We start from the raw sequence: 27,899 nt of genomic DNA, 5'->3' as shown, positions 1-27,899 counted from the left end.
CTCTAACTATACAGATATTAGTGATGAATACAATTTTGTATAATAAATAATATGGTTTATTATAATTATATTAGTTGATTATATTCATTTGACTATTTTATCCTACATTACTTTCAACAACCAGTCAAAATACATAATTTAGGAAAGTTGAATTTCATTGGTTATTTAGGAAATCTTATATGAGAAAGTTTTTTTTTTGATGTTGTATTATAATAATGTAATTTTCATTTATTTGATAACAACTTCAATTATATTATATATATGTATGATTATGCATCTTAGAAGTAAAGTATATTGAGCCATATATCAATATTAAGTAAGTTCTTATTTCAATTGGTTTGAATGAACCTTATGGAAAACAAATTGGATGTGTATTAAAGTACATTTGAATTGTATTATGTAATAATTGTGTACTTTTAATGTTGACAAATTTATATTTTCAGAATGGGTTTTGTGGAGATTTTTAGAAATTTCACAGGTTGAAATCATGAGTCAATTGAAGCTAGACCACCATGGATGCCGGCTCAGTGTCCTGGTGGTTAAGTGCTCGCGCGCGAAACCAGTGGGTCCTGGGTTCGAATCCCGTGGAGTGCGGAGTCGTGGACGCACGCTGCTGAGGAGTCCCATACTAGGGCGAAACGGCCGTCCAGTGCTTCCAGGTTTTCCATGGTGGTCTAGCTTCAATTGACTCATGATTTTAGCCTGTGAAATTTATATTTCTATAAATTATTCTCTGAGCTGATAATTCAAAGAACAAAACTTCATCAAGATCATCCATTTAAGTGATAAATCTTCTATATCATCTCGCAAGTATGATCACATATATTCTAATACGATGTATTTCATACTGATAGAAATTGAAAAGGAAGTTTTCTTTTTATGTTGGTTTAACATAGAAATAAGTGTTAGCAAACTAAAATGATTCATTTAGCTAAATCTGAAAAATATTCAGTTTTTCTTTTAACAACTCAATACATTGAGTTATGTATTCTAGTTTTTTTTATAGAATCAATTCAGTTAAATTTGTTATCAACTATACGTTAACTTGAAAATATTTTTCATCATACTTTCATAGTGATCATTATATGTGTTATGGGATATACTTTTAGAGTAATTAACATTGTTTTCAATCTATGTAAATCGTATTTTGGTACAAATGAATATCTATAACACTTATTTAGTTATGAACTTATTTTTCCTACAAAACCATGTAGAAACATATGTGTATCTTGTAATTAAGCTTCGATAATTTGATTTTATTAAATTTACGTAACATCCATTATAACGGTTTATTATTCTAAAATAAAATGCCTATATTACGCAGAATATGGTCATGATTAATGATAGAGAAGGTATTTTGTGAACAATTCGAAAAAACTGAAATGACGTTTAAATCGTAGTTGTTTTTATTAAAAATCTGATACAATCCATAAACTATCTTCAGTAAATCACTTTCTACTTGTATTAATATGCATTTTGTGAATATATCTGTAGGATTAACAAAATATACTACTGGTGTAGAAATACTAATATTTTATTTAAATGATTTATAAAATTATTATTTAATTACAATCTACTTACGCTTGATAACTGTCTTCTAATCAAGATAATGAAATAGTTAGATTCATATTAATGACATAGGTGTCAAAACTGTTTAAGATGAAGTTATGTCAATTTAAATGTTTTAACAAGAGATGTTATTCAGAGTACCTTTTATTTTCTTATTTGGATTTTACTTTCCCCCCTCCCTCATCTAGGAAAAGTACTCATTTATTATGAAAGTAGCTAGAATAGATTGCTCAATAAATTAAATAAAAAAGGGATATTTTCTTCTTTTTTTTATTATCCAAGGGAACGTTAATTAAAAGTTAATAACAATGAATTAAACACATTTAATTAAATGATCTTAAACAATATAGATCACTGACTTATTTTTTTAACTCATTACTAAATTGAATTCCTGACTTTTGTTTAGTTTATAAAATGAAATGAAAATAATCAATTTAGTGAATGTATTTCTGATATAAACAATGGATACTTGTATAAAAACACAAATAATAAATTCATTTCAACAAATACTAAATTAATTGTTTATCTTTTCAATAGTTTGTGAAATATAATGTTTAAAACAACTTGTTCATATGTATATTAGTGTGTAAAGATTACATTTTTGATAGTTGATTGTAATAAGTCTGTTGGTCAGTCAGCTACAAAGTAGGATCAGGAACATATATGCATCGATCCAAGTTGTCATACACAATCAGCACAACAAGTGGAACATTGAATTCATAGGAGTTGGTAATTCAATGATGGTAATATATAAAAGAAAGATTGTATATAAGGATATAGTACAGGAAGAAAGAATAAGTACGTAAAAACAAAGATATAATGCAATTTTAATCTCACGGTTTAAGGGAAGACAAAGAGTGTATTCACCGACGTCACTGTAATTGATTTTGAGCCATGTCACCCACAATCTCCAACCATTGTTTATGATAGTCACGCAGACCCCGACCAAGTAGTCTGCATCTGCCAACACGGCTCTGACTAGAAGTTATTGACTTAAAGGACTGATGCCACGTTTTTGTTTGGCCACCCTTAACTTTCTTCCAGCCGTCTCTAACACTAGTCAGCATTGCGCGTCGTGATAAACGGTGTTCAGACATATGTATTAAGTGGCCCAACCATCTCAGTCGATGAAGATTTACAATCTCATCACCTGATTTACCATCATTCGCTAATACCCTGCATCTAACCTCACTATCACTTACTCAGTGATCCCATCAAATGCGAGCAATATTTCCAAGACATCTGTGATCAAATTCTAATAGCTTTCGAATATCTTCTACTCTTAATGGCCACGTTTCCCAGAACGAACTGCTGTGCAGTATACTCGTCCCTTAATAGACAGACGGATATCTCACCTTTTATTCTTTATGATTGTAATAAAGAAAAATAAAACAAAACGCTCGTCGTAGATTCCACTGCTAGCCACTATCCATTTTTGCTTATAAAGCTTGTGAGTTAATGCTAATATGCCAATAAAAGATGGATCAATTACAGTCGTAAGCAACAGTGGGAAGATACAAGCAACACCAAGCGGATCAAAAATGGTTATTTGTTTCCATTTTTAACTATTGATAATAACAAATGAAATCAAATCAGTATTTTAAGTATCAATATCAAGGTTCGACTTGATAATTTGAATAGATTTTTACAAATAAAATAATATATTTATAATATCCCATTGAATATAAAAATTAGATTTTCTAACATTTCATAACTCAATGTAAATCACTTATTGAAAGAACAAATAACCGTATCAGTTTTAATAGTCTATTTAAACTTGAATGAATTTGCATTTAGTTATTTATTCTCTGAAGAACTAGCTTATACTGAGTTACGAAACATCAGAAAATCTCATTTTTCCTACTTATTGAGATATTACAAATATATTGATTTAAAAAAAATAATAATCTGTATTTATTTTACAGATTAATTAATTTTAATTCTATGTTTTCATTGCTCTTTTGTTAATCTAGATATATCAGTTAAGCTATTTATCATTAATAAATAATCAAATAAACACTGTTAAAAATGGTATTCTATTTCTACTTTAAAAAAAGATAAACCAAATTAAATCAGGACTTAATATTTCACTGGGTAACAGAAGGCGAAAAAAATAATAAAAATGTAGTTAGCTGAAATCGTTGTCGTTACCCTATTATTACAAATAATCAAAAATAATAAAAAATATTTTTTTAATCTTATGTTTATCGTATAGAGGGTGTTATATTACACTTTTTCATTTAAAAAAAAATGAATGGAATATTAATGGCGTCTAAGTTGGATTATTTATCTTAACAACTTACCATTAGTTTTGTTTAAATGAACATCAGGTGAGTATGAATTGATGAGACCAGAAAAAAGAAGATAAAATCAATGAAATCAACATTTAGAAATTAAAAACAAACATAAATCTGACCAATTTTGTGGTTAATTAATGTAAATGGGATAAAACAAACAAACAAATTAAGGTAAATATATGGAAAATGGTTTAGTAAAAAAATATTTAATTATATAACGTGAATTTAATTTTTCTTTTTTACTTAGTGCTAAAATATGAAATCTAAATCTTTCTGAAATTTACTTTTCATTATATGTAGACTGTGATCAATATTTATCCGGATTAGATTAGATTAAGCTAAGATGTATAGTGACTAGCAGTGGAATGTAGGATGAGCGTTTCGTCCTATTTAGGACTTGTCAGCTGGATGTACCTGCATTGCAGAATTGATGTTCAATCCGAGGCTCGAACTCAGTGACATTCACTTCCAAAGCCATCACGTTATCCACTTAGCTACTAATTCTTGATAGCCACTTGCTTTTGCAATGGGATATAAGTAGATCCAGTTGACCAGTCCCAAATAGGACGAGACGCGCGTCCTGTATTTCACTGCTAGTCACTATCCATCTTTGTTTAAAAAGCTTGTGAGTTAATTCAGCATCGAGGCAATCCGCACGGGATGAAAATATGCTAACATGAAACTGATTGATTTCAGTCCTAAATAACGATGGGAAGGTACAAGTAAAACAACACCAAGTGTATATTAAATTAATTTAATGTCTGATATTAGCGTCAGTAATGAAAAGTCGATGAAGCTTGTTCATAATTAAAATAGAATAACCTGAATAAAGTAATATCTATAATAAATAAATTTTAATGTATTCATAATATCCCAATGAATAAAAAAACTATATTTTCTGGTGTTTCGTAACTCAGCGTATGCTGCTTCTTCAGAGAATAAATGTTGAAAGTGATATCTAGAATATACAACTTGATAAATTTCTTTAAAATACCATTTAATTAACCTGGATTCAATACAATTTGAAATGTGTGTATTTTACGGAGAAGTTTACTTCCAAATCATCTATGACTTATCTTGATTTTATTAATTACACTTTGCTTTGATTGTATTTCTGAAATGAAACGAATGTCATATTGGTAGCAAGCATCAAAGTGTATTTCATCTAATGTATGTCATCTTATTTTGATAGTATCCAGTAACCGCAAATTTTCTGATACATATACATATAGTGGTTGCTTTGACAGGTGTATTTTTAAAAAAATGATTACATATGAGTTTTTCGTTCTACTCATAAGCGATCAGAATTAATTCTTCTAAACTTTAGCAATGTATATTTTTACATACGTTTTGTCTATGATAAATATTTTATATACATAGAATACATAATATGTATTTTGAACTGTACTGCACATTAAGATAAATGTTCAATGTGAAAAGCATTTGATGATATGAATAAATTCATTTCATTTCACTCAATGTTATCAACATTATTGTAACTGTTGAATTCAGTTATTTGATGCAGTTGTAGTTTCGGTCACTATGTTAAGCCCATATACCTTATTCTAGCTTTCGGATAGCCCATTCGATTCATTCTACCTGAGTCACACTCTGACAATGTTATTTATTCGCTTATCAATCTTGATTGTTCTCATATGAGCGCGTAGGTGTGTGCACATTTCTTATCCCATTACTCATCACATGTCTGTAACTTACTTTTGTGTAACTATAAATATTGATTCACGTTTGGTTAAATGGGAGTTGGCTTACCAGCCATCTCCACTCAGCGTCGTTTCTCTCCTCTCTATTCCACTCGCTTCATACACAAGTATATGTATTCACAAGTCCATTCTTGTTATTTGATTTATTTAATTGCGTTATTGACTAACGCGGTTTAAGTCGATGATTATATACGAGGATAGGTGATAAACGTTCATGCGATCTGATTGGAGTCAGATCTCGGGCCACTAAAGTGGAGAGCCCTTTTGACAACATCGTCCGATCTAAACAACAACAAAATAACGGGCCTCCACTAAATAGTCTTCACTTTATCGATTATCTAGGTAAAGTTAACCTATAATATTAACTGTTTTCGAATTAAGTAATCGTTACAAACATCTAGTTATGACAATAAACATATATTTATCAACAAATACTATTCTATAACCGCTTTATGACATTTGAATCTTTTATAATTGAGGTTATTTTAGTAGAAATAACATTCCATAAATATAATAATTTAGCAATTAAATCTCATTTGCTTTTTACTGTGTTTATAAATGAATTAGTTACTGAAAAATAATTTTGCATAAATTGTAACTATGGCTGAAAATAAAATCTTATCCTCAAAGGACTATTCATTATATTATTTTGCTGAATTTTGCAGGATATTATATTCGTTGGTAAAACGTGTAGTTGAAAACCCATAGTTTAAAAACATCTAGAGAGATTCATTGTGATTATGCACCGATCAATGTCAGACTACTATAGATCGATTCATGATCTCATAGAAAGTCAACAATCTCCACAACCCTGTATTGATAATCTATAGAGAGTTTTTATGTACTTTAAGTTAAATATCATAGAAGACTATAAGATTATGTAATATTATTATCATCATCAACATATTAGTCAAAGATATTATGATAAATAAAATGAAAATAAGTTAGAGAAATGAATATATGTAAGCTTTGAAGTTTCTATATTACTAATTACACTAAAAGTTATATATTCTGTATCTACTATAATGCAATTTTATTCGAACACATAAAGTATTAACATCAGAAGAAATTTTGTGGATATCAGAGCAATTTTAATAGTTGAGATCATAAGTAAACTAAAGCTAGACCACCATGAAAGACCTGGAAACACTGGACGGCCGTCTCTTCCCAGTATGAAACTGTTCGGCAGTAGGCATCCACGATCCCGCGCTCAGTGGTCTAAAGGTTAAACGTTCGCCCGCGAGACCAATAGGCTGAAGAGTCCCAAAATAAAACGAAAAAGCCGTTTAATGCTTTCATGATTTTCATGGTGGTCTAACTTCAATTGACTCATGATCTCAACTATTAAAATAATGACACTTAAAAAAAATCTACTTTCAATGATCAAAAATAGATCCTACATCCCTATAATGATAATAATAATAGTAATCTAATGAATTAAATAATTCTTAACTCGTGATTAGTATATGTTGTGAATATTTTGCTTAATGATTATTTATCACGTAATCAACTAATTAATTACAAAATTTACTTTTAAGAATGTATCATTCAGTTTGAAGGAAGAAGGAAAAAGGGACGCCTTATTGATTTATGTCGCATTACATTTAATAATGATGTAATTTTGAATTCTTTTTTTTGTTTTTTTTTCTCAGAAACTTCAGTTGACTATTTTAGTATCATCTCACAATTATTTTATTTTTTCATTTACCTAACCATTAGTATTAATTGAATATGGATATACTTGACTGGTTATTGTTATTATGATAAATGTATTTAGGTTAGAACTTATTGATATATTCAGGTAAATAGCCATGAATATCTTTCACTGAGAATAATAAATACCTCAATTGTTTCTAATAATTCGTAGTTTGAAGATGACGTCAATAATAAAATGATGATGTATCAATGATGAATAAGACCATAGAGAAAATTTATTTTTATACATACTTATATATTTATGTTTGGCTATAACTAGATATTTTCTTCTTATTATACCGAATGTTCATATCTGGAAAAGTATCATGCAAGCATTGTCATTATATTGGGAATCAATTTGTCATAAACTTTTATGTAACATCTTATTCAGAAAACTAAAGTCCTTTATAAATGAATGGTCATACTATTTTTTCGATTAACAGTGATCAACCATTTATAGGTGAATAGTATTGCTGAGTGGATAACGCGATGGCGTTTGAAGCGAACGGTACTAGGTTCGAGTCCAAGAGTGAACATCAACTCAAATACAGTATTGCTGATATTTATTTAGTTAGTTTTATGTAACTATTGCTGATATACTGCCTGTTCTAGTTTCTGCACCAGTTTTAATAACGTCCGTTATTTTTCGACAACCCGCTTCAACCAACACTGGAAATATGATCAACAGAATTCCATAAAGACTAAGTTCTCTATAAAATATTAAATATAAATTTGGCTAACTGCGATTTCCTTGTATTAATTTAATAGCCACAGCTTTCTATTGATTGCTTGCAACTATATAAAATTATCCAAATTAAACTACGATGCTCGATCGTATAGACAATTTAATGTTGTGCTATACCAATGTTAGAATATGGTTAATAATACGGACTATACAAAATACCATACTGCTTAATAAATTATTATCCAGTAAGACTTTTAATGTATGTAGTTACTCAGATGGTTGGTTTTATAACCTGTATATATATGGTAAAAACGAAAATCAAATATCAAAGTTCAGTATACTTTCAGCCGACATCAGTTGGTAACTTCTCTCAAACTACTAGACGTTTTATTCACTTCATCTATAAAACTACTTAGAGTTAGCAAACCTAAACATTTATTTCTGACTCATTAATCTACACAATTTAAGGAAAATATAAACAATTCCCTTGTATGGTTGTTAAATTTCTAGATAGCTTTAAATTGGACCACAAGGTCTAATACTATAATGTGTCTTTAATATTAAAATGACCCATCTATCCAAATATTTTGATTACAACATACCTGTTAGTTATATTTAAAAATAGATCATTTACATACACAGAATTCGTTTTAAACTTCAGATGTTTGATTCTAAATGTACATTTATACCTTGGTGAATTTTAACGGGAGTTTTGCTAAACATTTAGAGCTTTAATGGAGAAACATGTGTTTTGAACTAGTTCAGTGAAAACTTTAGATAGAAATGTATGTTATCTATCACATATCAAAGATATATTTCAATAATATTGAAGGATTTATTGTCTAGCATGTTTATAAACTATAAACTTCTATTGTTAAACATAATGCAAAAAGGTGAAGCACCATATATTTTTCTTTATTTCAATCATCATGTAATATTCATATCTGAAAAATTTGAACATTGTTGAGACAATATGTTATGGACGAATCAGTCAGATTTACAATAACAAGTCCTAGATTTTGGCACGAAATTTATTCATTTATTTGTCTAAATAACGTTTTTGCATTATAGCTGATTCCAGTTCGTGATGAAAACTATAAATCTAAATCCTAACCCTTACTATCAACTGTAAATCATTATCTTTATTCTTCACATTGCTTTATAACCCTCACTTAACTTTAAATGGGTGAACATTCTCAAGGTTACTTTGACGTCGCTCAAAGGTCGTCCCCAATTTTAACATTGATTGAATATTGTACACTGTTGACAAACATCTATATGAAACAGACCACTGAAAAACATACAAAATTTTGCTTACAAAGTTTATAAAATCATTTTTAATTACATACACAAAACTATATTATATATATATATATATATATATATATATATATATATATATATATATTGAACACACAGATATTGGTACAAGGGGGCACCAGATACATATGCACCCCACACAAATCTCATTTGATTTGTGTGAGGGCTGTGTTACTGCCCAGGTATTCATAACATGTGAACTTTAAATATACAATTCAAATCGTAACATAGATAGAAGAATTCATTATACAATAAGTTTTATCCCATAGAGATTTCGAGAATATAAAAAAATTAATTAATTTTTTAAAATTCTATTAAATAATTAAAAATAAATCTCACTTTCTAGTTGAATTGAAAATAATTTTATAGACTACACATGTATTATTCTATACTAATCAAATCTTAACATATTGGTTTATATCTTTAGTTATTACGGTGTATAGTTATTATTAATCATAGTTGATAATTAAAATAAGACAATATATTCACCTATATGTCCGTATGTTAAGGTCTAAATGTAATTGCTTAGTAATACAACAAGTCATTTGAAGCACATTTTTAGATACATTCCATGAAACTTCCTTTAGAGCGGCAATACACTTATCATAATCATACAATTTTCTTTATTTTAGTAATATATTTTACAAATAATGTTTCTGTCAGTTTATTCCATACTAATTAGGGTTTAGGATGTCAATGTTACAGTTAAACTAACATTTTCTTTTCCAAAGAAGAAATTATATTTTACTTAGAAACATTATTGAAATTCTTTATCTGTTATCACCTAGAGATTTTTCAATTGAGTTATTTACTTTGAAAAAGAAAAAAAATTACTTCCTGTCATATTTTCCATGTAACAATAAGAACATGAACAAAAAACAAAATTGTTTATATTAAAAAAAAGAAAAAGGAAAGTAATATAATTTGACTTTAATAGAAGTTAAATTAGAATATTTTGTACTGTTATTATCATTTCGGTTAATTAGATTTACTAAAAGCTAAATAATAAATGGTAAACATATATATGAGTTGCTATAGAAGATAAACAATGAATGAATAGCTCTTTATGAATACTCCTTTATCTATCACCAAATGTTATTTTACAAAATAAAGCATCTTTAGAATATATCTCAAGACTAATTAATATAAGTTTTATTTAATGTCGTGTAAACAAAACACTTAGCATGAAACATCTTACATTATATACAAAAGCTCATAGAAGTGTTATCAAGGAAGTTAATTTTCTTTACAAAACATTTTTATAGGCGAGAACAAGAATGGCCGCTATCTGAACAAGAAAAATAAACAAAGTTTACCCATTCAGTCATGTTATAATAATGATAATAATAATACTAAAAAGATTGTATAGTGAATAAATAACTAGAAGAAACTAAAAAATAAACAGGTTCACTAATTCACCACCATTGTTAATGTTATGTAAATAACAAATTGGAACATGAATTAGATGACAAATCATTAGAATTGAAAACATCAAAGTTTATAAACAATAAAAATATTAAAAAAGAACAAAATAACCAGAAATGTTTGTTCATATTTAAATGACAAAATAGAAAAGGTTAAAATTCTTCTCTTTAACATATGTCCAATAGTTATTCTAAAGATATTTATAATATCAGAATGGGTTTGTGGAGATTTTTTTCTAGAAATTTCACAGATTGAAATCATGAGTCAATTGAAGCTAGACCACCATGGAAAACCTAGAAGCACTGAACGGCCGTTTCGTCCTAGTGTGGGACTCTTCAGCAGCGCACATCCACGATCCCGACATTAACACAATTGGATGCCGGCTCAGTGGTCTAGTTGGTTAATCGTTTGGCGTGAGACTGACAAGTCCTGAGTTCGAATCTCGAGGGGGGTGGGATCGTGCATGTGCACTGCTGAGGAGTCCCATACTAGTACGAAATAGCCATCCAGTGCTTCCAGGTTTTCCATGGTGGTCTAGCTTCAATTGACTCATGATTTCAATCTGTGGTATTTACAATAGATATATAATAGTTAACAACAAAAATCAGGCAACTCATTTTATCCTTTTTAAGACTTATCACCTGAATGTAACTGCATGTTAGTGTTCATATCTACATTAAGACATGAGCTCAGTATTTATAACTTTAAGAGCCAAAAGTTATAAAGTGAGATTGTAGACATTAATTTCCACCCTATCTAACTCTAATAAATTGTATCCCGTTAACTGAGTATTTAATGCAGGCTAAATCTCCTAGTAGAATTATAGATTTACTCGAGATTATTCAAAAGCCTAAACACCAGTTATAGAGATAGTTTATTCTTAAAGATTGGTAAAATCTGCAAGCGTACAGGAAGTAAGCACACAGGTAAACCAAGAATGTGTATTAAAAATTCATATACATTTATGAGTGTTAATCAAGTATGGACAAATTATTGATTGTCTGTGTATTACAATCAATGAGAGAGAATAGATTAAACATTGATGTGCAGACATATGCTGAATCAGAGTCACACAGAAAATTGCATAGTGGGTTAAATGTCTAAATTACAATTTTTTTTTCAAAATAAGATATTCCATTTGTACCATATGTGTCATAAAGATTTGAATGATACTATGGTTGCTATTCTGAACTGAATTTTTAAGTCAATCTTTATTATCTATATATGTACATCAATTTACGGAACAAACATAAATATGATTGATCACCTTGTAGGCTGATAAACTTTTGTAAACTTAAAATTGAATATAACAATTTAATTTATCAGTTCTGAATTTACTACTTATTTAAATAAATAATTAAAAAATAAAATAAAATTAAATCAAAGATTGTTGACCTCCACTTTTTTACTAACGAAAAAAATAAATAAATGAATCTGAATAAAACATCATGTTTTTAGCTTTCAATTAGAATTTCAACTAGAGATTTTGTAATCTACGCATTATCACATCTACAATATTTAGTAACCTAGTTTCATTCTATGAATAGATACATATGTAATCTGGTTTTCTTAGATTGTTATTCACACTCTCAGTTACATGATGAACATACTTACTTACTTACTTACGCCTGTTACTCCTAATAGAGCATAGGCCGCCTACCAGCATTGTCTAACCCACTCTGTCCTGGGCCTTCTTTTCTACTTCCATCCAATTCTTGTTCATTTTTTCTCATGTCTATCTCTATTTCTCAAAGTAATGTGTTCTTTGTTCTTCCTCTCCTCCTTTGGTATTGAGGATTTTATGTGAGGGCTTACCTTGTGATGCAGTTCGGTTCTTTTCTCAATGTGTATCCTATCCACTTCCACCACTTCTTTCTGATTTCTTCCTCAAATGGGATCTGGTTTGTTCTCTCTCATAGTAGGTTGTTGCTGATAGTGTCTGATCAACGGATCCGAAATATTTTTCGTAGACAACTATCAATAAACACGTGTATCTTCTGGATGATGGGTTTCGTAGTTCTCCAGGTTTCCGCTCCATATAGTAGAACTGTGCTGACATTTGTATTGAAAATCCTGACCTTGGTGTTGGTTGACAGTTGTTTTGAGTTCCAGATGTTCTTCAATTGTAAATATGCTGCTCTTGCTTTACCGATCCTCGCCTTCGCGTCTGCATCAGATCCACCGTGTTCATCAATGATGCTGCCCAGATATGTAAATGTTTTTACATCTTTCGAATTTTCTCCGTCAATTTTGATTGGATTGGTGCATGCTGTGTTGTATCTGAGAATCCTGCTTTTCCCTTTGTGTATATTGAGACCTACTGATGCTGAGGCTGCTGTTACACTAGTTGTCTCCCACTGCATTTGTTATTGCGTATGTGATAGAAGAGCCAGATCATCTGCGAAGTCTAGATCATCCAGCTGCATCTTGGCAGTCTACTGTACCCCATGCTTTCCCTCAGGTTGTTAACGTCTTCATGATCCAGTCGATCACTATGAGAAAGAGAAATGGTGTGAGTGAGCAACCTTGCCTGACACCGGTCTTTACTTCGAACGACTTTGTCAACTGTCCTCCATGCACAATTTTGCAGTTTAATCCATCATAGGAATTCTGTTTTGTTCTTTGAGCTGAGAACAAAACTCTATCAAAATCATCCTTTTGAGCTACAAATCTTCTTCATCATGAACTAGTTTTTTTAGTGGTAAGTTTTGTTTTGAAACTTTAATTAATAAAACTACTATTCGAAAAAACAAACTTTTTTGGAAAATCCTTCTTTATTGTTAAGACCTTTCATTCTACCAGTTTATTATAAAATTTAGATAGTGTAATGAAAAGACGAAGGTTATTAGAACTATATGACAGATTCATATCAAGCGTTTCATAAGATTTGGTAACACATTAACTTGGTAAAGCATTGGAACATGAAAAATAAATGTTAACTGAAAGATTAGAGAAAAACAAAGATTTTCTTTATAAAAATCACTGTTGATAACATGATTAAATAATCAGTTAACATACAAATTGTTTTCGAATAGACAAAGTGGGGTTTGAACTTTAGTATGGATACGGGTCCAACAAACCTCAATACCTTCTCTACTCAAATTGTACTTACTTACTTACTTACTTACGCCTGTTACTCCTCGTAAAGGAACATAGGCCGCTCATCAGCATTCTACATTCAACCCTGACCTGGGCATTCCTTTCCAGCTCCTTCCAGTTGTTATTCATCCTTTTCATATCTGATTCTATTTCCCGACGTCATGTGTTCTTTAGCCTTCCTCTTTTCCACTTCCCTTCAGGATTCCAAGTTAGGGTTTGCTTCGTGATGCAGTTTGATGATTTGCGTAATGTATGTCCTACCTATTTCCATCGGCTTTTCCTAATTTCCTCTTCAGCTGGAAGCTGGTTTGTTCTCTCCCATAAAAGGCTGTTGTTGATGGTATCTGGCCAATGGATGTTGAGTATCTTGAGTAGTCAACCATTTATAAATACTTGTACCTTCTTGATGATGGTTGTAGTAGTTCTCCAAGTTTCAGCTTCGTACAGTAGAACTGCCCTGACGTTCGTATTGAAGATTCTGACTTTGATATTGGTTGAAAGTTGTTTTGAGTTCCATATGTTCTTCAATTGTAGGAATGCGGCCCTTGCTTTGCCAATCTTCGCCTTTACGTCTGCATCTGAACCTCCTTGTTCAACTTGTATAAAAAGTCAAATGGTTTGAGTTAAGATCAGTCTTGTGAAATTAATCAGTTATCTGTACGCCTGATAACTGACCATTGATGTGTCCTATAATAACTATCCATCAATCAGGATCTATCACTATTATTTGAAATAAGTGAAAATAAAGAGATGGCAGCTAATTTTTTTTACTAGTTTAGATATCACTTTACATTAGAACTAAATTTCCTGGTGTAATTTAATTGTTACCGTAGATAAGATGTTAAATATGATTATTACGAAAGTTTTTTCATGATAAGTTACATGAACGTTAATAGTTACTAACAAATATGAACCTTATGAAAAGAAATACAATGTGTGGGCGTTTTGAACAAACGTAAAGAAGCAATCTAAACCTACAAACAAGATTTTGACAATGTTTTGTCAACGTAATTTTATATTTTTTTCAGCAAAAATATAAACTGAATCTCCTAACTATAGGTAGAGAAACATAATCTAGATTATATTGATAATAAACAAAAGTTCTTTGAATTATTTCCACATCACTACTTCCTACTATAATATCCATCCATAATTTGAACGATATGTCATTGTTTAGGTTCTAGCTTTTGTGATGCATTCTAAAGAAACATGGAAATAAACGGACTTTTCTTTCAACAATAAAATAATGAGTTATATAATTTTGGTTCATGGGAATCTTGACTTCATAACTGTTGATGATAAACCAATAATTTTCAGGTGGTAGCTTTATAATGATTCAATAAAAAGAAGATTTATTGTTTTAGGAAGCATCTAGAAATATATATATATATATACATCACAATGCTTGCTTACTAAATTTTGGACATTTATTAAATGAACAGTTAAGCATGATTTACGCCTTGAATAATTGTTCATTATTGATTCTATGCGAATTTTTTTTAACTCAAGCGTTTATCTCAATTTCTTTTATTCATTGTTTAATATTTCTAATTTTACCCCAAACCATTTTTCATGTCAACTGACTTTCAATGGTTTACAAATAACAATAAATACTGACGCCTTTAATGTGATTAAGTATAGTTTTGTTTTAGGTGTGTCATAATTAAATATACAGTTAGAAAATACAATGTATGTATCGGTCTTTTCTAACTTTAAAAGAGTTAAATAAAGATTTCGGTACTGTTGAATTCCTGTATAGATTTCATACCTGACGTTCAAATAAAACAGTAGGTTACTATATGATTGAAGTAGTTTACTAGACTAAATTCTTTGCAAACAAAACAAACAAAATGATCTACTCACTATTTTGAGTTCAAAACATATCTGACTAATTACCGATAATGTCCAACTAACTCATTGAAAGTCACCGTATAATTTCTCTTTGTAAGATGATGTCATAATCAATATTTAAAAGCGAAAATGATTGTTGGAACTCTCATAAGAAATTTTAGGAGTTTAATTTGACCAGTTTATACTTTTAACATTTAACCAAAATAAAAACATTTCAATCGAAAATATTTCGAACGACAATATGGTTAACTACAGTTGAACACCAGTCATTGTTCTCATTCTTTTTCTTATCTTCTGATATATTGGTTCTTCTTTATCCCTCTTTATAATTGTTGAGTAGACAGTTGAAGCTCACATCTCTTGTCTACATATTATTTTCACTTAACCGATTTTCAATAACGTTTGAATATATTGGTAGCGTTTAAATCTAACATCAGAGAACTATTAAATGAATTCATATATTTTCCTAAACATCCTGCTGTATGACTAGATCTATTTGATAATCCAATATAAGTAGTCGGATACAAAATATCTTAATAATGTTTTGTTAGGTCAAATGATAAAACAGACCAAATGTGAGGCGAATAGAAATTGTAAGATGTGAATTGTGTGATGTATACCGTATAATAAATTGATTAACATAGAAACCAACTGAGTAGCTTGAATGGAGTATGATTGGGTGATCAACTACCGTATTAACTATTGACTTGGAATACATGTACAGTTCAAATACATGGAATAATGTAAACTAATATACAAATAGACGAGTACACATCCATATCAAATGTACGTAAACAAAAATTCATAACCAATCGTTTAGATCATTAATGTAGTAATAAACAGATCAAGTCTGCTTGGGCATGAGGGTGCTACAACTACTTCACTTAGCTTCAGTAACCATAAAAAACATCTTATGAATTTGTTAATTACTCAATATATTATTTATTTCATTTCAGACTATTGTGCATAGAAAGTCACAAATATAACTAAACAGTTTTAAGTAAATAAAAACGTTGATCCTCTAGTATTTCCACTAAAGTTTGCACATATATTTCCATTGACTAATTCACCTATCTGATAACTGATGTTATTATCATATATCTAGTTTCATTACTCGTCAATATATTCAAGTTGAGTTAGGCTGTCTACCTTTTACGAACTACAATAAGTTTCAAAATAAATATAGGATATTTTACATGATGACTGCTTGTGAGTTGCGTATCGATCACTAAAAATATTACGAAATACATTTTACAAACTTTTTTCTAAATTTATAATATGATCCGAAGTCTGGTTGTGTTTTTACTGATGTTCACAACTGTAAACCACTACACTCTTATTTGTCAGCATTTTATTCAGAAGTATTGTGAATGTAATGGTGGCTGATTAACACATATATTAGTCTACCCAAAAGGTTTCTTTGACTGTTAAATCATTTCATTGATAAGTGACGTACGTTTATGTTTTATAAATGAATAGTATGCTCTTCTATTTACCATCTATCCAATCAAAACAATTTTTTAATAACCAATTTATTCGCATTAGCGATTGCTCAATTGACTTGTTATTCGTTATGATAATAATAAAGGCAAACTTCAAGCTTAATATAGGTATCATTACTAAGGTTTGATTTGATAATTACGAATAAACTGAGCATTGGGTGGATTGTCATAAATAAATAGTATATTTGTAATATCCCAATGAGTTGAAAAATCTGATTTTCTGACGTTTCGTGGCTTAGTGTAGGTCACTTCTTCAAAGAATAGTTATTGACAATTTTTTAGTAAACGGAATACACTCATTAAGACATTAAATAAGAAAGACTGGTTCAGCAAAGAGTTCTCTTTTCGGCGAATTCATTTTCAAGGCTGGACAATCGTAAATATGTATACTTATTTTTACAGGATAATAATAATACTGATAATAAACCTCTGTTAGACATGGTGACAGTGAGGTTAAATAAACAAAGGTATTAAAACTTTCTTTATAAAACAAGTTTAATAATCGTTTGATTGTTAATGCCTTAAGTATTTATCAAAAAGATAGATAGGGCGGTCTGCTTGAATATCTGGGCTACCTGTTTCTGCCATCTAATTATTTCAACAAGTTATCTGTCTTTTTCATTTTGTTGTAACGTCTCATCATGTCCATTAATTGCATAACCTATACAGTCGCGTTTATGAAAAGCCTACGACCCTTCACTGCACAAGTTACAAAAAAGTACTATAAAAGACATCGTGGTGGTTGGCAATATGCGTTAAAGAGAATGAACATTAATCGTATGTCGATTCTCGAGCTGCTAAATTCTAACTGCCGATCACTAATCAACCAAGTGGACTATCTTCAATTCCTACTAAGTCCAAATATGTATCGTAATTGTGGTGTCATCACAATCCAAGAATCTTGGTTAAATGATTTACAGGACGACTGCCTAGTATCACTAAGTGATTTCAAAATTTATCGTCAGGATCAATCAAACAATAAAAAGAGGTGTGGCGGTGGTGTAGCTACGTTTGTAAAGGTGAACTGGTGTCGATCTTCATTTGCGTGTTACAAGATTTCAAATGACTTTATCGACTGTCTAACTCTAAGATGTCATCCAAAACATCTGAATTAATACAAATATGTTTATGTTACCAATATCTACGTGACTCCAGACTGCACACCACCTGCGCTATCTGTTTTCGCTGATGAATTCACTGATTTTGCTGTTACTGCCTTCAGTGATTCACTTTCATTTGTATGTGGTGATTTCAATTCATGTGACTGTAGCTTCCTTATGTCACTAGGTCACCAACATGTAGTAGATTTTCCTACTCGTTTGGATGCTCATTTAGACTTCGTCTTCATTAATGGTGTGGGTGTATATGGGACTAGTAAACGTGCTCCATTGTGTAGCTCGAATCACTGTATAATTCGTGGAAAGCATGAGAAGAGTACACTCTTACATCAAACCTAGAAAGTCAAATATAGGAATTACTCAGAAGAAAATATGCGAAACCTGAAAAACATGTTTCATTCGACTAACTGGGAATTATTTACAGATGACTCACTGGAAAACACTACTGACGTTATCACTTGTTACCTTAAATTCTGTTTTGACATTTGTTGTCCCACTGAAACCATTTTTGTAAGTTTTGATCGACCTACATCTTCACAACTAAAACGACTACGGAGGATGAAAAAAAGAATGTACAAGGAGAAAAACTCAAATGAAGTTTGTAAGCTAAATGGTCTGATAAACCTAGAGATTAGACGTCTCAACTCTGTTTACTCAAAAACTCTCCAAGTATGTGGAAACTCTTTAAAGAACTTACAGGTGACAGACAGATAGCCAGCTGAATGTTTGTGACTTAAATGAGTCTTTTGTATGTCAGTCATCTGATGTAATGCTCCCTTTATTCACAGGTTTAAAGAATAACTGTTTTCCTAGTTTCACTGAAACTGATGTCCGAAGATGTCTCCAGTCACTTAATTCATACCGACGTTTAGGACCTAATGGTATCCCAAACCTCCTTTTTAAAAAATGTGCTGACGTCCTACAAATCATATGAAATGTTTGTTTGTAATGAAATATTTCGTTCTATTTCTGATATTCTTGACTTTATAATATAATATAATTCAAGGTGAGGCGTTTTGAATCATGATGATTTAGATGGATGTCAGTTCGACGTAATGTATTGAAAAATGGTCTCGAATGATCGTCTTTGTCTACATAGCTTTGCAGAAAATTGAATCTGACATTTTCTATAACAAACTTGACAGAAGAACGAAAAGATAGATTGCAATTTTTTGGACGAAGTGATTTACTCAAGCTGTATATTATTACTTTAAGTTGTTAAGTTAACCTTAATCAGTTATTACTATCATCCCTTCTCAGGTTTATCACTATGTGCTTTACGATTTTTAATACATGTCAAGCGAACAATTATCTTTGATAATTCCGAATCGTAAATTATTTCCATCCTCCTATTCTTCTTTAATCTCCTGATTGTTACGCAATTCCATTTGATATTTAAAATCTCGAATCACTTTATGATGCAATCTTTTCTATCTTTCTATAGACTTATACATTTACCCAACAACTACAAATGTGAATGTACAATCTAAGTAAATGATTTCGTCAAAAAGAGAAATTTTTTCTCAGGATTCTCTTTATTTTTTATTCAATGTCTTAATGGGTTGTGTAAATTAATTTAAGTAAAATTCCATATTGTAACATATAGAAATACACATTAAAATTCCTCTGGATTAAATTAGTATTCTTTCACTTATATAAGCATAAACAGTTTTGTAGAATGAATAGTTTTTGTATATGAGTGAATTAGTAATAAACTTAGATTGTAAATTGACAATGTGGATTTGATTATAGACCAAAAGATTAATTTTCAATAGAACTGTGTTAGAAAATTAGATTTGACACATTGAGTACTTTTTTTTTCAAGTAAACTGAACTTTGAAGAAGAACAAATTACCAAATTTTATCAAACATATACATGTCAGATGAACATCAGCTTCAATCAAAGGTCCTCGTGGCAGTAATAAATAAAAAAATCCTGTATGTTTGTTATCCAAAACTAAATACTATAGTTAAATGATTATATAATGCTTTTAAAGATCAAATCAATGAAAGAAATCACATAGTTCACTAACTAAATGTTTTAATCAGTACATTACAAGAAGAAACTGTTTCTAACGACATAATGTAAAAGCTTAAAATAATTTCCATTCTTTTTATCAAACCGTTGAAGGTAGTAAGATCAAGTACAAAATCTATGTTCATATGTTTGGTTGATTAGAAAATTGAAACATTCATATAAAATGTATTTCGAGGCATAGAATAACTCAGTTCAAGGGAAATTGCCTCATTCTTGAACAAGTACACTCCTGGTAATTTCATAAAATTGTTGTTAATATTTTAAAAATAAATAGATCGTTACAATTTACATCACAGACTAATCTTAACTAAACATTCAATTAAAACTGAGAAGAATCATGCAAATGATTTCAATGGTTATTTAACTAAAATCACTCCATGATGTCAACTATGAAATGAAACAAACTTTAATAACTCTCCTGCATAGTAACATAGATCATATTTTAAATCAATTAAATTGAAAATCCCGATTGGTCTACTTAAAAGCAACCCCTACTTACGCTGTTATCGAGAAAAGGAAATTTAACATTGAATAACATCATATCTGATACAAGATAACTTTATTTATTTTCTTTTCGTAAGCCAAAAGAAAATTTCCGTAATAAATGTTCCTAAAAAAGCACCAAATAATAGTCACAAGATTAAGTATTGTACTTGTAGTTGTGTACAAAAACTAGATTATAAATAGATTTACAGAATTGTAATCATTTTGAATCTTTGAACAAGACATGAAACACACGTTATCACTGTATGACTAGTCAATACAGGAAATCCATTGGATTTAGTAATATTGTAGTGTATGCTTCTTATGTTTGTCGATATAATTAGTATGTAATAACATTCGGAAGTAAAAACCTCGGCAGCGGAAGACTAAGAAGATCGAGTTGAAGAAAATAAAAGAGAAAATAGAAAGGAATTGTGAACTTGAAGAATCATACAGAATGTGAAGGACAAATTATGGGAGATTCGCACATAAAGTATTCATTGTTAGATTCTTATATTTAACCAAGATACTTTGTAAATTTGTGTTAAAATACAATTGGTCGTCCCCACTCGTGTTCACGTCCATTGAATTATCACTAAATAAACTTTGTATAACATCCATCGTCGAAGAGTAACTTTGAATGTAAAGAAAAATCAATATGATTTGACATAGAGTAAGCTATTCGTTGCAGCATTATGTACTTCTACATAACTTATTAACCAGTTTGAATAAATAAGACATTGGCAAAATGAATATATTAAATAATAAGCATAATTCAGTTAACAATATCCATTCACCTAATGATAGTAATCCCATTCCATTTTAACCATGTAGCCTGTCATTTGTGCTATCAAAATGACTGACTATTTCTTAGCGTCTGACTTAATATAACACAAAAATGACAGGAAATGAATTATAAAATGTCAATGAAACTATTATGGGTAATTTTTTACTTACTAAAACTGTCCTTAACATAATATTGGTATTTTAGCCAAATGTGCATAAAAGTTAAAATAATCATTTCTGTACAAGAGTCGAATTGATGTTTGTTAAAATCATAGTCAGTTTAAAGTACATTGAGATCTATTATTTTTCTTTACAACAAATGTTATGTTTAAGATATGTTTAATAGATTATGTACATTTCTTTGATAATATCATTTTATTTATACTATTCTAGGTTTGTGGAAAGGGAATATAGATGTCTGTTTAAGTCTGTCGCTACTTCAAAATACGAATTTAAAAGAAATTCATACCTTGTGTAAGATAAAATAACCTAACAATCCAAGATAAATTTACATATCTGTTTTGGTTTAAATTACTGACTTTTTAAAAATAGAGAGTCACGTAGAATTTATCTCATATAATTTCATATGTTTATAGTAGGGATTTGCCAATTTTTGTCGTAATGAATGTTATATATGAAAGGTAACTTTGAATGATTCCTAGTTCTAATAATAACGTGTTCGAACTTTTCTGTTTATTATTTCTGCATTCAACAGTTTTCTAAAATGTTATAACTTGTGACCTGTATCCTAATTAATGTATAACGTGATGATACCGCCATTTAGAGAACAGTGAATTATCGATCGGATCAATGAAGCATAAAACCCGTACGAGCAGTCTAAAGTCTTTATCTATCCTGCTTCCTGCTCAGCAATACATGTTAAGTCCAGAACACCAATCTCAGCCACTGAGATATGAATCATTTATTTAAAACATACTGGGTTTATATCCCAATCAGACAGACCACATGGTACCATGAAATAGGATACAACAGTTGTACAAGAATTAGCCAAAAGTGACTGTGAATGTGGGAGGTAGTAATTGATAAACTGGGTATAAGTCAAGAATGGTAAATCGTATAATAATAGTTCATAGGTCAAAATAAAGCTCATGATAAGAGGAACAGGAGTATGAATAATTTAGTCACTTAAAACTTCACTTACGCCTGTTACTCCTCGTGAAGGAGCATAGGCCGCTTACTAGCATTCTCCATCCGACGCATAGTATTGGTCCACAAATGGGTCCAAAAAGTTACCATTCATTATTCACATCGGGATACAACAGAAAAATTCACATGTGACGTCATGGAATTCTAAAACTGATAGTCATGTAACGGAAAGACGAGAATGATGGTAGTTTTGTTTTCTGTCATAATTTATTTTAAACATAGTCATACTTTAGGACAAAGAGTGATATCTTAGTTATTCATCTTATTATCTTAAACAATAAATTTCAACATTCTGAATTGATCGTAAGCATTAACCAATAGATTTCTTGAATTTGTTATTTTAGATCAATAATTTCGTACGTTATTAAGGAAGAGTTGAAAAAACTGATCGTGTTCATTTAGTGTTATTGACTCCTAAAACCTTTTTTCATCATAGCATATTTTGTGTCAAACACCCTTCTTCATTAGCAAATCTCAAAAACAATATAAGGAAACTTCATATACTAGACTAAACAGTGAGTTTGTGGGGCCCTATATTTTGTCGTCATTTAGATCGGAAGATGTCAAAAGGTCTCTCCACTTTAGTGGCCCGAGTTCTGACTCCAGTTAGATTGCATGAATGACTGTTATTGAATCGTATATGTTGCCTATCCTCGTATGTCTTTATCGACTTGATCCGCGTTCAGTGGATAACGGAATTAAATAAGTCAAATAACGAGAATGGACTTGTGAATACAGATATTTTGTATATGAAACGAATGGAATAGAACGAAGTGAAACGACGCGCAGTGGAGATGGCGAGTAAGCCAACTCCATTTGGTCAAGCGTTAATCAATATTTATAGTCACACAAAAGTAAATTACAGGCATGTGACGAATAGGATAAGAAATGTACACACACATATGAGCTCATATACAAACAATTAAGATTGGTAAGTGAATAGTTAACAAGGTCGAAATATGACTCAAGTAGAATGAGTAGATTGGCCTGTCCGAAAACCAGAATAAGGTATATGGGCAATACAAGTTCCTTTACGAATATCATAATAAAACGTAACTAACCTCTTTAGAAACTTTCAACAATTATATGACCGTATATTTTCGATCGATTTATTTTGAAATGAATTTTCATGGTCTTAATGAGAAGTAGTGACTGGTAAAGCTCAACTTTGTCGAGAGTGAGATAGTGATCTGCAATGTCATAAAATGATCTTCACACTGTATAGTTAAATTTATAAATGTAGACCACTGGACGTTAACCCTGTATGTCAAGGTTAAGGCCCCCAATCATGAGAACTGAAGGTACTGAGATCAATCTCTAGCCGAGTCAATAATAGATATTGCATAAGCAACCCATACTACTACTATTCTGTGCTAGCTGGTTATCCACAGTAAACTAACTGATGTTAGTCTATTCCTTATACAATCGACTAATCAAATTAATCTTTATAAGCATCTCAGGGATGAAATTTCTATAAGGGCAATTTTAAACTGTAACTCACCAGCGTAGATGATCTATGTCGAATGATCGGAAGCCTACTCGAGTTAAACGGGAATGGCGTGATGAACCAGCTAACGTTGAAGTCACACCTCGTGGTCAGCACCTTACGTGGACTACCCCATTGACGTATCAAGGTACCACAGATGCTTTGGAGACAGTACAACAGAGAGGACGTTATTACAGAAATATATTAGTTAAAGTAGATACAAGCGAAAGTAAGACCACGGCCGCATGGGCCAGTTCATGGCGTACTATTAACTGATGCGCGTCGATTTTCCTTAACCCTGACGAGGATCGATGATTTGTTCGATATTCAGTGACCCAACTGCCGGATGGTTTGGCTGGGGCTCAGTGGAATTTCACTGGCCCTACAAAACAGACTAAAAATATACCAAAAACTAAGGTTAAACAGCGTTCATCAGAATCACTTGTTTAGTATCTGGAGAAAAACTCGTACTTCTCTTGTATTACGAACGAATTTTACTGAACCCGATGATCTAAGTATATTCAGTTAACAGCTGCTTATAAGTTCATTACTTAACTAAGATAATGACTGACATGTTTTTAAAACTCTTGACAGAAAAATTATCGATAAACTCTCTAATACATAATGCTAAAAACAATCTATAAAGACATCATATTCATTTTTTTTAGATTAACTGAAATAATTCAACGCCAAAATATTTATGACAATTAACATTAAGTTGTAATAAGATTTCACTCTGTTTACATTTATTCTATTTAAGCTGCTTTGACCCTGTCATCCGAATAATAATTGAAAGTCATACTAATTCCGAATAAACTTTGTACTGTGAAAATATGTTTATATTGGAAAATAATCACTGAATGCAAAGATATTAATGCACTGTCGCTACTCACTCGTGTAACATATCAACAATTCTCGTTAGCATTATCATTATCGGCAGTATGCAAAATACATTTATTCTTTAAAAATATATCAGATATTCAAAACATTTAATCGTTGATATTTTAATAGTTGAGATCACGAGTCAGTTGAAGCTAGACCACCATGGAAAACCTGGAAGCACTGGACGGTCGTTTCATCCTATTGTGGGACTCAGCAGTGTACATCCACGTTTCCGTCTTATACTAGAACGAAACGGCCGTCCAGTGCTTCCAGGTTTTCCAAGGTGGTCTAGCTTTAATTGACTCATGATTTCAACTATTAAAATTACTATAATATTCACAAAAAACCCTTCTGATACTAATCTCTGATATGTTTAGTTTGTGTCACGAACTAAGAGATATAGCTATTTCAATACCTGTAGAGTTAGATTTGAAAAGATATTTTGATCACGATCATCATGATCAATGTTAATAATAAAGAAAGATCAAAATTTTGTCTACCACACTTGTAACTGAAATCAATGTAGCCACGATAGAATTGCTGTATAAACAAAACGTTTTGAAATGAACAGTTCTAGTTTATATTTTATGCCTGAAGTTTCCTATTAATAGTAATATCACAAAATATAAAAAAATATAATTCTGTGGTCAGTTTTAAACATAAGTCTTAAAGCAAGTGACAATTAAAGTATTTTTGACTTTTATTCGGTTTTTGTAGTTTAACTATTTTTACAACCGTTGATGTACATAATAAATAACACAGTAGAGATCACTAATATACCTCTTCATACATCGCTATTTTTATATTTATGTCATAAACTATGTAGGAGTCAGATATTCCTGTCCTACCAAAAATAGTAAATTCCAAAGGGCTATTATTTAACCTCAGATAGGTCATCTTTGAAAATATGCAAGCGATAAATGATCATTTTGTCCTAGTATGGGGTTCCTCAAAAATGTACATTCACGATCTCGCATTAGAAAATCAAACACAAGACATTTGATTTTGCGCGCAAATACCTAACTACTAAATCAATGAGCTGGGCTAAAGTCCGACACGCTCTAAAGACTACCATTTACGCTTTCTCATGAAAGCACCTGATGGACCATTTTGAAGATAGTCATTAGTGAGCGCACGATCCTGTTTGTTGATATGACCCAAAATCCTCCAAAATGGTATCGAATCTTATAAATGAAATACTAACGGACGAAAATCTATATCTGTTGATAAACTTCAACAATTTAACTGGATGGAATGAAGTACACTTTGCTACATTGTGAAAACCAATGAATAATACGTAAATAAATATTGACCTATCATTCTTACATCTTTTTTAACTCATATTGTAGACAATAATGATGTACATTTGGTTGTCCAGCTATCTATTATGTCTTTGAAAACCAATTTGATTGACATAATAACAAAAACAAGCATACATTGTATATATTAACATTTTTAGCAATCCTCACATATTCTGAGAAGTACGATTTGCCGCTACCAGACAAAAAGATTAAATTATTCTCGACCATGGTCTACAGTCATAAATGAATATCGATTTTTATATAAGAACTGAATACACATGCATACATATACTTTATTTGATTTCATTTATTCACTTTACAAATCCATATTCAACATTCTAACATAATTTTTTATTTATTTAGTACACACTCATTTTGTAGCTTTATTCAGTAATTTAAGTTGTTAGATTGAAGAAACTCTTTTCTAGTTGAAGAGCAAATGGTTAGGATAATTTTTTATTTCAATCATTGAAGACTTTACAATTATTTCTCTCATTTTTTATTACGTAATTCATATTCTTTTTAAATTTTAGATGTTTAGGTGTAAGTTAGAATTTTAATCTCCAAGCCGATAAATATTTTCTTATGACCGGTATGACGGTTCCAGTTTGTTCGTTGAACAGTACAGGTGATATTTATCTATTAAATCAGGTAGGACAAATTAGATAACATATATAAAATAACATCTATTTTTCACGAACTTTATTACAGTTTGGTAATGAAAAATACCGTCTAGGGTGAAAAATTTATATTATTTAGAATTCGAAGAAAACTACTAGCCATCTGTTTAAATATTTCTAAGTACCATGATGAATAAAAATGGAAGCAAAATTCAAGAAGGGACCTCACAATAGAAAGTTAAAAGCAGATTTTATCACAAACATATCTCACCTTAAGAGTAGTTGAAAGAAATCGATCATCCAATCGATATTTCGACGTTGTTTTTTGAACTTTCCTTATAAAAATATATGCTCTCTCATGACAGCTTACAATATACATGATTGTATTTTGCATACAACAGATTCGAAATAAATTAATCGAAATTTCTAATGTAATCAATTATTTACTTTACTGACTATACAGATCATCATTTCAGCTGACGGCTTGATAGTAGATCCCAAATCATCTCACCGATAGAAAAGTAACTGTTATGTAAGTTAGTGATATCTGGAAAATCATCAAAGTTTACAGTACGTTCCCAAATCGAACTTATTCTAGACAGAGACACTTGTTATTAATCTCACTAGCCTTCAGCAATCAGCACAAATTCTATTTACAATTTAAAGAATATCCCATTCAAAGCTGGTGGTAGCAACGATAGTTTATTAGTGAATGGTTACTTTTAATTTAACCATTTGAGGTCTTCTTAATTATATGGTTGTAGTTTATTAGTTAACTAGTTGTCTGATAAAGCCAATTTAAAAACAAAAAATTCACATATTTCTGTGAATTTAAAGAAATTATACTATCAGTT

General features: G+C 30.5%; 1 protein-coding gene across 1 annotated transcript in view; it reads left to right on the top strand.

Moving 5' to 3' along the window:
- Window positions 1-204: 204 nt before the first annotated feature.
- Window positions 205-27,899, top strand: part of MS3_00002190 (uncharacterized protein) — a 43,869-nt gene continuing 16,174 nt past the window's right edge. Inside the window, exons 1-2 of the mRNA XM_012940285.3 lie at window positions 205-316; window positions 26,959-27,076. Of these exons, the coding sequence (XP_012795739.3) occupies window positions 27,011-27,076 (66 nt within the window). The 5' untranslated portion in view covers window positions 205-316; window positions 26,959-27,010. The remainder of the gene's footprint in view (window positions 317-26,958; window positions 27,077-27,899) is intronic.

The sequence above is a fragment of the Schistosoma haematobium genome, chromosome 1, assembly GCF_000699445.3.
Source record: "Schistosoma haematobium chromosome 1, whole genome shotgun sequence".
Lineage (NCBI taxonomy): Eukaryota > Metazoa > Platyhelminthes > Trematoda > Strigeidida > Schistosomatidae > Schistosoma > Schistosoma haematobium.
The sequence above is the reverse complement of the archived record's forward strand: the minus strand, read 5'-3'. Positions and strand labels throughout refer to the sequence as shown.